Source organism: Poromitra crassiceps (assembly GCF_964638095.1).
Source record: "Poromitra crassiceps genome assembly, chromosome: 2".
NCBI classification, from domain to species: Eukaryota; Metazoa; Chordata; class Actinopteri; order Beryciformes; family Melamphaidae; genus Poromitra; species Poromitra crassiceps.
The window spans coordinates 21,113,798-21,125,976 of NC_139624.1; the positions used below are offsets into that span (position 1 = coordinate 21,113,798).

The following is a 12,179-nucleotide window of genomic DNA, read 5'->3' on the forward strand; positions in this document are numbered from 1 at the left end:
CTCTCAGGTGTAATAATCCCATAATGATCACGGCTTTAACAAGTGTCACAGGCTGTGTAAACAGTGTAAAGTGCACGGGCTCTCTGTAACTTGATCCCCGGGTCTGTCTGTCTCAGGTGTAATAATCCCACAACGATCACGGCTTTAACAAGCATCACAGGCTGTGTAAACAGTGTAAAGTGGGCTCTAAGCGTCAGGGGCAGTTGCCCCCTCAGATTAAAAAACAAACAAACAAAAAAAAAATTTTTTTTTTTTTAGGGGGACCAAATTTTAAGGGGGTCAAAATGTCCCCATGTCCCCCTGCTTCCGGCGCCCCTGATCAGGGTAGCGCAGGAGGCTCACAGGTTCGAGCCTCCGGCTTGGTCTGGCTGTGTCTGTGGGTGGGAAGCCATATTAAGGGTATGTGTCCTGGTCGCTGCACTAGTAGTCTCGCTGGCCAGCCTCCTCTCCCTTCCGTCCAAGGAGTCTGGCGCCGCAGGTCTCCATAGTGGGATTGCGATGGGCGGCGCTTAGCGGCAGTGCCCTTGGAAAATAGTTTCAAACAATCCAACTTGCCGTTTTCAGCGTGTAGCAATGAGCTAGCGTGTAGGTTTCTGCCATTAGCTTGCTAGCTAGTCAGTGTTGTTGTTTTCACTGCGGCGGCATTTACAGTGACACACAGGGAGGAGGGAGCGGAAGCCGGTCGCTCTGATTGACATGGTCGGAGCCAATGACAGTTTGTAATAAGCCGGGAGCGGACATCCGGCAGCGTCTGAATCGATGCCTCCAATGGGAGAGCAGAGTAGAGCAGGGGAGGGTTTATCCCAGTTATGGAGACCTGCAGCGCCAGACTCCTCAGACGGAAGGGAGAGGAGGCTGGCCAGCGAGACTACTGCACTAGTGCCTCTTCTGGTCGGTCGGGTTGCCTGAGTTTGGGGGGAAGGGAACTGGGGGCAATAGGGTGATCCTCCCACGCGCTACCTCCTGCCGGGGAAACTCCTCACTGTCAGGTGAAAAGAAGCGGCTAGCGACTGCACATGTATTGGAGGAAGCATACTAGTCTACAACTCTCCCCGGATCGGTAGAGGGGGTGGAGTTGGAATTGGCCGACTACAATTGGGGAGAAAACGGGGGGAATATGGGGAGAGGGAAAAAACAAAGGAGCAACAAGAGATGCAGTGGACACAAACTGTAGACTGCCTGAAATAATGACAAATAATACTTTCACACACTGGATCAAGTCATGGCTTTATTGTCCAGATAACAGCACAAACGACACATTAGAAAAACAATCAAAACAAAAGATTATACCAAACTAAAAACTACGATTAAAATTAAAACTAAAGATATCTGAACTTCATGTATGGATTTTCTTCTGTCAAAGTGGATAATATATATATATATATATATGCATATATATATATGCATTTAAAGGAATCGTTCACTCAAAAGTGAAAATTCTGTCATCATCTAGGGGTCAGCAACCTTTTTGATATGAAGTACCACTTTCAAATTTGCTTCTCACACCAAGATTAATGGTGTTAAAACTTTAATCTGCAACGGATCTGTAATGTTATTCCATCCACAAGAAGGCTGCCATCTTGTATATACATGTACTGACTTGAACTCATTAACCCGACTGTACCAAACCTTCACCATTCTTGTTCATCAGCAATAATCTTAAAAAAGAAAAGAAAAAGAAATGTAAAGTCTATGCACAGTTCCCATTGCAGCATACTCTTTTCAATGACATCCCCTCATTTACAAAGTGTTCCAATGACAGCAAATGTCCCCAAAAAATGGGGGAATTAGGTGCAATAACAAAAATATGAGCACCATACAAGAAGGCTACCTCTTATGGAAACACCCATATCTATATCACTACCGTAAATATCCTAAATAACGTGCCATGCAACTGCAAATGGCTGTGAAATAGGTCATTTGCCAGGGCACTTGAACATTTATTCAAAAAAAGTCTCAAGTACGCAGTTATTGCCACTGTGTGCTGGCGTGCCACTGGTTAACGTTAGTGATAAAGCACATATGGAAAAGACTGTGATTGGTGGGATAGTTAGATTTCAAAGATGTTGGTTGAGGAAACTGTTTTGTGGATCAGAGAGCCTCTGACTGGTGTGCACATTAAAACACAAGGATCCAAGGGCCGTTTAACCATTTATTTTGTAGTAGGTTCGGCGGAGGTTGATTGGATGGATGATTTCTGTACAATAATAAACAACAAAGTATTAGTACATTGATGTGCCCACCAGAACTAACTAAAAATAACAAAAGGAATATAAGCTTACATTTGTTATGCATCCACTAAATTAAGGTCAAAATAGGTTTCACACCGGTTGGTGTGTGGCTCCACTGGTCGGACAGGGCCTGTTCATAGGCAAGATAAACATAACTCAGATGCATGACATCAGGTAAAGAAATCAAACATAACATAAAAAGGTACACAGTTAACATAAAAAGGTACATAGTTGTCTACTTACTGGTGGGCATCACCTTGCAGGTTCAAGTCTAACACAGTGATGCAAACATTTGCTTGTTTGTTTGGTGCTGCACAATGGTGGCAGGCCAGCTCTCAACTGGGGGTGAAACTGACTGAGGGTTTAAAGGGAGTGTGCAGGGTGATTAGGTAATTGTGAGCAGCTGGGTGAGGTGCAAGAGGAACAGGTGAGGGAGTGATGCATTATGGTAAATGAAGTCCAGAAATCAAGCTTGGGATTTTTAACAGCCGCCCCTTCAAATATGGAGTATTTGAATTGTTCTTGAATCTCAAGCTTTGGGTGTGGTGTGGTGAGTTAAAGTGGTGTCCATTACCACGAGAGTTATAAGGTGGCTTCCGGTTGAAAGTCCCACTTACTATTGGTGGCAACTTCTGTGGTATGGACTCTTGTCTCCTGGGGTAGAGGATGACTGCAGGTTGTGCAGGGGCCACTTTGACTGAAGGCGGCACGGGGGGTGCCTGGACCTGAGGGGGGGCAGAGGTAGCCTGGGTAAACCCATCCCCCACGTGACCTGCTCTCAGACCTGTTCTCAGTCACTATGGTCTGGATTCCCACCATTGTTAAACGATTTCCTGCGGTTGTTGCCCCCCCCCCGATAGACCACTCCATTACGCAACCATCATCCAACCAGTTTAGTGCACAGAGCACATGCGCAGTGCAGCAGATGGCGTCATCACTCTGCGACCTTTGTTGTTAGCGCATGAGCTAACACTTTTCATTTCAGTACTGCTAGCACGCAAATGGTTACAACCAGCTACAAGAAGAGAGAACATCGCGTGACGGTGGTCAGGGAATGAAAGAGGAACAGGACAACTCCCCCCCCCACCCCGTTGGTCCGACCGTCCCGTATTGCTGGGATGGAATGTTGGCAGCCCTAGTCTACACGGACCCAAACCTCGATCCCTGCTGCAGATGGCCGCAGATCTGGAGAGATATTTGTGGCTGTGAAGAACAGTCATCATCTATACAGCTGCTGCCAACCTGATGAGGAAACAGGCGTGCTTGTTATGCTGGACACTGAATGCCAGTCTGCAGACTTCATCCTCCAGTGCTGTTCGCCTCAGGACTTGAAGGCCTAACGTTGTACCATGGACTGTATACATTCTGTGCTAATAATGCTAGCATGCTAACATCCTTTTCACACACACACACTGAATATACCGAAATGCTAGATTTGATCATGGACTTAACGCTAATGTTAATCCAAAACGGCCGCAGTCATAACGGTAAGGTGTGTTTGACCTAATTGAAATATTAACGTTAATGCCCTCACATTTCAGCGTGGTTACAGATAAACCTATTTAACGCTAGCTAGCTACATTACTGGCTTGATATCATATTCCAGATGCAACCTAGCTAGATAAGCTCCACACGGCTGTATGAGTAGCTACAATCAAATGTATCAAGCCTTGATATCATATTCCAACGTGAATTCAGCTGAGGGGTTCGCTCCAGAACGAGACTGTTGCGTTCAATATTTGTACACGTTACTGTGCAGTAACTGTGCAACTGTGTACTGTGCAATTCTGTATATTATACATAATCCAGATGTAACCTAGCTATAGCTAGACGTTAAGAGGTTAGCGTGAATGCGACTGAGACCTGACATTACTGAAGTGAATACAAGTGACCTATATTTTTCAATCCTGTCTTTGAATAAAAGTTGTGTTATACTTGAAAACCATGTCTTTGCTCCCTTATGTGTTCACAATTACAACAAATCTGTATGGTTTATCTGTTGGCATTAAACCGTGGTATTTCCTTGGGTGATATTCCATATTTGTCATTAAACCTAGCTGTTCACATAAATTTGCAATGATGATCGACCACGTGAGATATCACAAGTAGCCTACTTTTATTAAAAAATAAAATGCAAAGAGAGGTTTCCTTCTCTAACTATTGGTGCGTTCACAAAATATTTACACAAGATTTTTTTTATAAATAATAATCAATAACGTGGATAATGATGACATCTGCAGCTGCTGGACGAGAGACAGAAGAAACTACGAACGAAGATTGGAGCAGAGGACATTGACTACAGAGAAACTTAACCGACCAGCACTCTGCTTCAATCAATGAATGCTTATAAATAAACCATACACATGAGAATTACCGTTAACGTTACAGCATTTAATAACATAAATATGGTGATATCTGGTGGTCTGAAATTACTCTATCTACAGTAGGGTAACTGGCTCCTATTGTGTCTTATTATTGTAACGTTTGAATCAGCGTTTCATAACTATAATAGCCTAATGTTACTGTAGCCTGGATGACGTCAGCTAATGCTACCCAGCCTTCCAGCGTTTATCTTCCATAATGCATTAAATCATAATCACAATGCGAAGACATTAGCTGATCACCACAGAGCTGCACAGACAAGTTTATCAGATAATTTCGCCGTAAAATGTGTCCAGGTGATCAGCTCTGAAGCCCCGGCTTGTATGGTCCGCTAAAATCCGATTTCGATATAGGTGTTATTTTGATCAATATTGTATAGCTGGCTAGACAGAGGAGTTTATCTGGAATCAGTGTGACAAGATCCCTGCTGCTAGCTTGTCTGCCTTTCTGTGTCAGAGTATCTAGCTACATTATCTGCATTACATGCTACACCATGCAAATATATTTCGATATAATTCAAACAATTAGCCCACTGTACTACTGGACTGTGTATTGCTGTGAATAAGTTAGATTTGATTGTGTAAAGTGTTACATGTTATATTTTTAACTGAGCTTTGCAGAATTACCTCAACACAATTGTGTTGTGTATCAGCTTTAAATATCCAATATATACAGCATTAAACAAACGACCAGCAGCATTCAAATGTGCAAAAACGTTATATTTATTGAAATGTGGTGATCTCATGTCACATTACATAATGTTATGCCCAAATGGTCTACTGCCCAGAAGCGTCACTTTACATGTTTGGTAGGGAATTATTTTAATTATGTTAAACCAGCGTTTATCTTCCATAATGCATTAAATCATAATCACAATGCTATGAAGACATTAGCTGATCACCACAGAGCAGCACAGACAAGTTTATCAGATAATTTCGCCATAAAATGTGTCCAGGTGATCAGCTCTGAAGCCCTGGCTTGTATGGTCCGCTAAAATCCGATTTCGATAACGCTAGGTGTTATTTTGATCAACAGACCTCAACCTCAACAGCTGTTTTCACTTGAATTTCCTCACGTAGTTGCATAGCCATATAGCTAGCCAGCTAGTAGCTAGCTCGGGAGCTATGCTTTAGAGAGGCCAAATGCTAACGGCTAGGTAGTGCTAAGCCGCTGCAGCTGTTACACGTCATTGACAAAGACGCACTCTCTGATTGGCCGATCACGGCAGGACTGATGTTGGCAGTCACGCCGTCACTCATTGGCTGCGGGGTGGCTGCGGGTCTGCGGGAGTCTTTAAACCGCCGCGGAAATCGTTCTGAATGGCCCGTTCGCTAGACGATAGTGACTGGGAACTGAGAGAGCAGGTCACGTGGTGGCTGGGTTTACCTAGGCTAGGGCAGAGGGTACCTTGACTGGAGGGGGCACCTGGACCAGAGGAGGTGTGGGGAAACCCTGGACTGGGGGAGCTTGGTGTTTGGTTCCATCCACCTCATTCCTATAGGGAAGGATATCCACCATTTGCAATGTATCCACATCACACTTTAGATCATTATAGCAGCTCGATGTGGATGTGAATAGACAATGTGGGTTGTCTTGTCGTCCAGATAGGAACGTAGACCCTTGGAGGGCCCAGCCGAGTCTAGTGTGTACTGCTACGGGTCCCCTTTGCGAACCAGATGGGAAACGAACAGGTTCAACAGGGGTAATAAGGTGGGAGTTATCAGACCCAATGAGGATCTGGGGCTGTACATTGGAAAATGCTTCCACAGGTACACCATATAAATGATGATAGCGTTGCTTCAGCTTATGGACGGGGTATGTCTGCTCTACTAGTGAGAGTCGATCTGATGTGAACGCCCCTTCAATAGTATATTTTGAGTTGGCTGCTCCAGAAATGTTTATGGTGACTGACCTGCCCTGCATGGACTCTGTTTCTTGACTGACAGTGCGGAGGTGAAGTTTCTCGGCCGCCCCATTTAGACCGAGGTACTCAGCGGCTGAAGGCAGCAACATGGTGCGCTCTGAGCCATCGTCCAGGATAGCATAAGTTTCAAGGGTTCGATTGCCATGGAATAATTTAACTTTAACTACTTTTAGGAGAATTTGGGGGGAGTTACTTTGTGGGTTCATGTACAGTACCTTGGATGTAGGGGGTGGTTGGTTCACGTCATGCAGTATACCCAAATGCTTGCCATTGCACTTAGGGCAGGGTTTCTTCAGGTCACAGGTTGCTGCCATATGTAACCTCCCACATCTCCAGCATCTTCTTTGCTCTTTAATCCATTTAGCCACTTCATCTGTACTCAGGGCTCTCAAGTTTCCACAGAAAGTCAGGTAATGATCAGTGCACTTGCAGTAGGGACATGGGAACCTGTGTCTTGGTCTGGCTTTAGGAAACGTGCCTTGGGTCGCTTCAGTGGTGCTGTGGAGTATGGTAGTTGGTCTTGGGTTGTACTCACTTCTTGGGGATTGGGAGGTGCCTGTTTGGAGGTTGGCGACCTGGGCTGCTAGCGCTTGGCACTGTGCTTCTCCTTGAAGCCAGGCAGAGAAGTCAATTAAATTGTAATGTCCATCTGGGTGAACGGTATGGACATGCCGGGCAAAGTTGGCCACGAATTCAGTTGGTAATTTGCTTAGCAAGCGGTGTACATGTGACGCACATGCTAGTTCTGCCGCCCCGTGCTGTCCTAGTGCCTGCATCATACCCACCATTGATCTGACCCTTACCGCAAATCGATGGAAACTGTCGGCGTTCCCGGGAGGGACTTTAGGGAGGTTTAATATTGCCTGTATTTCTCCAAGTGCTAAATGATGGGGTTGACCGTACTGCTGGTCTAGTGCTGCTAAAGCTGTGGTATAAGGGAATGGGTCATAGGCGTAGGAAAGTGCTATGTGACGGGCCGTGCTCAGATGAAGGTGGTCTAGTAAGATGTGATATTTGTAGGTTTCTGGTTCTTCAGGGGGTAGGAGATTCTTGAGTGCCATTTTTAGCATGGCGAACTCATGAGGGTCGTCGTGGGTGAAGTTGGGAAATGAAGGGGCTTCTAGACGAGAAAATCTGGGTCGGGCGTAGTTGATTGCTTGTGGTGGCCATACTGGAGCTGCGGGGAGTTGTGCTTGATGGTAGGGGTACAACAGGTCAACGGGGGGAAGAGGAGCAGGTTGATGTGGAAAAACAGGCTGATGTGGAAAGGCAGGCTGGGGTGGATAGGCAGGCTGGGGTGGATAGGCAGGCTGGGGTGGATAGGCAGGCTGGGGTGGATAGGCAGGCTGGGGTAGATAGGCAGGCTGGGGTGGATAGGCAGGCTGGGGTAGATAGGCAGGCTGGGGTAGATAGGCAGGCTGTGCTGGATGCACCTGCATTGGAGGAGCCGCATAGGCATGCTGCAATGGGGGGAGCGCTGGAGGTGCCTGCATTGGCGGGGGCACATAGGCTTGCTGCAAAGGGGGTAGTGCCGGGTGCACATGGAGTGGAGGAGGCACATAGGCTTGCTGTAATGACAAAATGGGCTGGAGGTACATGGAGTGGAGGAGGCGTAGGGAATGCCTGTATTAGAGACGATGCAGGGGATGCCTGTACTGGAGGAGGCATAGGGGATGCCTGTGATGGAGTAGACGTAGGGGATGCCTGTACTGGAGGGGAATGAGTCTCGTGGCATGGGAGTGTTTGCATCGACTGCGTAATTCTACCTGTTTCTTCATATACAGTCTGTGCATAGGCCGGCTCGGAGTGCGATTCACTAATGGTAGTGTATTGGTCTTGGTCACCAGGCTGGATATAGTGATGGTGATAGGGGATGCCTGTGCTGGAGGGGATGCCTGTGCTGGAGGAGGCATAGGGTTGACTTGCTGCTCCTTCCATGTGGCCGTAGAATTCGGTTCTGTAGTCCTGGAGGTATGGTGGTGGCCTCCTCTCTCTACTTGGTCTCATGCTTGCTTCCGTCTCAGGCTGTAGTTCGGCCCTTGGATCCATATCCAGTCAGAGGCTCAATCTGGCTCGAAGGACCATGAGAAAGACTGTGATTGGTGGGATAGTTAGATTTCAAAGATGTTGGTTGAGGAAACTGTTTTGTGGATCAGAGAGCCTCTGACTGGTGTGCATATTAAAACACAAGGATCCAAGGGCCGTTTAACCATTTATTTTGTAGTAGGTTCGGCGGAGGTTGATTGGATGGATGATTTCTGTACAATAATAAACAACAAAGTATTAGTACATTGATGTGCCCACCAGAACTAACTAAAAATAACAAAAGGAATATAAGCTTACATTTGTTATGCATCCACTAAATTAAGGTCAAAATAGGTTTCACACCGGTTGGTGTGTGGCTCCACTCGTCGGACAGGGCCTGTTCATAGGCAAGATAAACATAACTCAGATGCATGACATCAGGTAAAGAAATCAAACATAACATAAAAAGGTACACAGTTAACATAAAAAGGTACATAGTTGTCTACTTACTGGTGGGCATCACCTTGCAGGTTCAAGTCTAACACAGTGATGCAAACATTTGCTTGTTTGTTTGGTGCTGCACAATGGTGGCAGGCCAGCTCTCAACTGGGGGTGAAACTGACTGAGGGTTTAAAGGGAGTGTGCAGGGTGATTAGGTAATTGTGAGCAGCTGGGTGAGGTGCAAGAGGAACAGGTGAGGGAGTGATGCATTATGGTAAATGAAGTCCAGAAATCAAGCTTGGGATTTTTAACAACATATTTGTGGGGGCTTTCGAGTCTCGTTGAAGAGACGGATGGCAGTTGGGAAGAAACTCCCTGTGACGAGAGGTTCTGGTACTGCCAGACATCAGTCTTCTGCCATGGGGGAGGGTCCTAAAGAGTTTATGACCTGGATGGGTGGTGTCGGCCATGATCTTCTGAGAGCGCTTTAGCATCCTGGCAGTGTGTAGGTCCTGAAGGGATGGCAGGCTGCGTCCTTGAGCCAACTATTGTGTGAGGGGGAAGACCATGCTTCCACTTAAATATGAGGCGCCTAGCTAGCAGAGTTGTAAAGACCAAAACACACTGATTTATCAATGGGACATTGGGTGTTGCAGGTGGTGGGGGTCCAAATAGCGCTGTGAGAGGTTCAGGTTTAAGGTTCATGCCAAATACTGTCCCGAGTTTGTTCAAGATTTGACTTGACTTTTACAGTGATTTGTCGTGTGCCCTGGCCTCCATATCAACAGGTTGACTTCATTTAAATATCTGACACAGGAGGCGTTTATCCCGGGAGAGTGAGGGAGCGAGCGACCTGTCTGCCGTCAGAAAGGAGAGACTCACCGTGATGAACAGCACCAACCCCCGCATCGTCCTCCGCAACTACATCGCCCACAATGCAATTCAGGCCGCTGAAAAAGGAGACTTCTCTGAGGTCAGCAGATGGTTTAAAGTCACCTGTAAATTGAATCTGTCCTCGTTTTTTTCCTTTGGTGACATCTTTGTTACTCAGCGCTGGTTGCTGAGGTGTTTTCTGCACTGCGCTACCAACAGATCACCTGTCAATCAAGCAGTGTGGGCGGGGCTTGGATTTTCTGTCAATAAAATGTTTCTCTTTCTGTGTATATGCTCTTGCACTGGACTGTAAACTTCTGTAAATAGCTTTGGTATTAATGTAGTAAATTCCATACTAATTGTAATATCTGATAGTATGACTATATGTGAAATATAGTTACTATTCTCATTTGAAGAAAGGCCACTCTTGACCACTGCAGGCAATACAGGAATGTGTCCTATTCTGAGGGATCTGTTCTCAGTAACTTGAGCAAAGCCAGGTGGCAAGGCCATTTAGATGGAGTGGGTTTGATGTTAGTGACCTCTGCTCTGACCATAGCTTAGCAGGTCAGCCAGGATAGGAGTCCAGTGTGGGTCAAGGATCATTTCCAGATGGGGTTTTGTTATCTTTAAGTCAGATGCTGGGATTGATGGGCATGGAGCTGTCAAACTCGGCGTCAGGATCAGAAAGCTAGACTGGGGAGGCTCAGATGGAATATTAGTTAAGGAAAGGTTTCAAGGCGACCCCAAGGTTTCAAGGAGCTCTTCTGAAGTGGAATTCAAGGAGATGGTCATGTTAGGGTATAAAACCTTTGTCTCTTGGTCTGGCAGGCAGAACGACATCATGACTGGTCCTTCTCCAGGAGAACTGCAGGCTCCTGTGTTAAATGCCATTTGCTGTGCTTGAATAAATGATTATGTTCAAGAGCTTGGTATTGCCGACTTCATTAATTTCATTCCAGGACTCAGCATTGAATTAAACAACATTTTGGCGTCACGATTTGGACAGAAAATGCGCGATACGGCAGCGGAAGGATCTCCTGGCACTGCGCCCACTTCAAAGGGCCCAGGGGTGAGTTATCCTCATTTTGAACGGAGCGCTGTGTGTCTGGGTTTCTCCCGCTGTGCTGATTCGTGCACCTGAAAAAGTGCCTTTTGCGGGGCAAGCTGAGTTTGGGGATGGTTTGATGAGGCTCTGCTTTAAATTTGGGATAGATGGGGGTATTTTTTTTTAGGAAATGGCTGGCACAGGACTGACTGATTATTAATAGCCACTGCGGTCTCTCAAGTGGAGAGTCCAGTCTGTGGTTGTAAAGACGGATTATTGACATTGCGTAATAAGAACAACATTCTGAACGATTACTGCGGGTAAACGTCAGTTTGGGGTGATGACGAATCTGACACTGTCAAATTGTGCCATAGGATGTTAAAAATGATTTTTTTTTTTTTTAAAGGGGGGAGCCCCCCAGGGGTTTAGAGGCTTAATTAGCCCAGATAAAAAAGAGAGGGAATGACATGATTGTCATGTAGCCTATGACTAAAAAGTAGTTAAAGGTTTAAGTTGAGAACAGAGTGGGATGCAAATTTATAGAGATAATTGGTTAGTGGTTTAATAGAATAGGCTAGTGTGGTTACGTTTGTGTCTTTATCTCAACAATGCGTTGGCCCTTTGAGTTTTCTCGGGTCTTGTCAGACAGTTTGGATGAGGACGCGCTGATCATTACATGGCAGAAGTAATAGATATAGTTAATTAGTGGTTTAATGCACGGAGTAGTCTGATGATTACGTTGTTTTTCATTATACACAATGCGAGGGCTTTTGAGTGTTTCTCAAGTCTATTAAGGCAGATGAAATGAATTTGCACTGATCAATACTGCTTTGATGTATGAGAAGTTTGTTTAAAGGAAGGTAATAAGCCCACGTTAAATTGAAGTATGGGCCAGGCAGGAAATTAGAAGTTAAAGTGTTAAAATGATGCCTGAGTCTTGCTGGCCAAGTTAGAGGAGATGGGGATCCCCGGAGATTTTTCTAAAACAAGAGTGATATGTTTAAATAAAATGTATTATGGTAAGATCTTACAAATATATATATAAATAAATAAACCTTGTATATAAATATGACGACTAGTTTGACAAGATAGTAATAGTGGAATGAATATATATAGCCGAATGATAAAACAGCTCAGCTTCTCAGCTGAGGCAGAGCGTGCAGCATAATTCACGCTGGGGATCAAAAGGCAATTGTTACCTAAAACGCCTAAATGATAATTAGTGCATCTCTGTATTAGGAGTGATGTGATATTT

At 45.4% G+C, this 12,179-nt stretch overlaps 1 protein-coding gene across 1 annotated transcript in view; it reads left to right on the plus strand.

Annotated features, from left to right (window-relative positions):
- The window catches only part of selenoo2 (selenoprotein O2), a gene marked incomplete at both ends in the record, with an annotated part of 34,186 nt that overhangs the window by 9,565 nt on the left and 12,442 nt on the right, over window positions 1-12,179 (plus strand). The window contains one exon of the mRNA XM_083661399.1: window positions 9,820-9,976. Coding sequence (XP_083517525.1) covers window positions 9,820-9,976 — 157 coding nt within the window. The remainder of the gene's footprint in view (window positions 1-9,819; window positions 9,977-12,179) is intronic.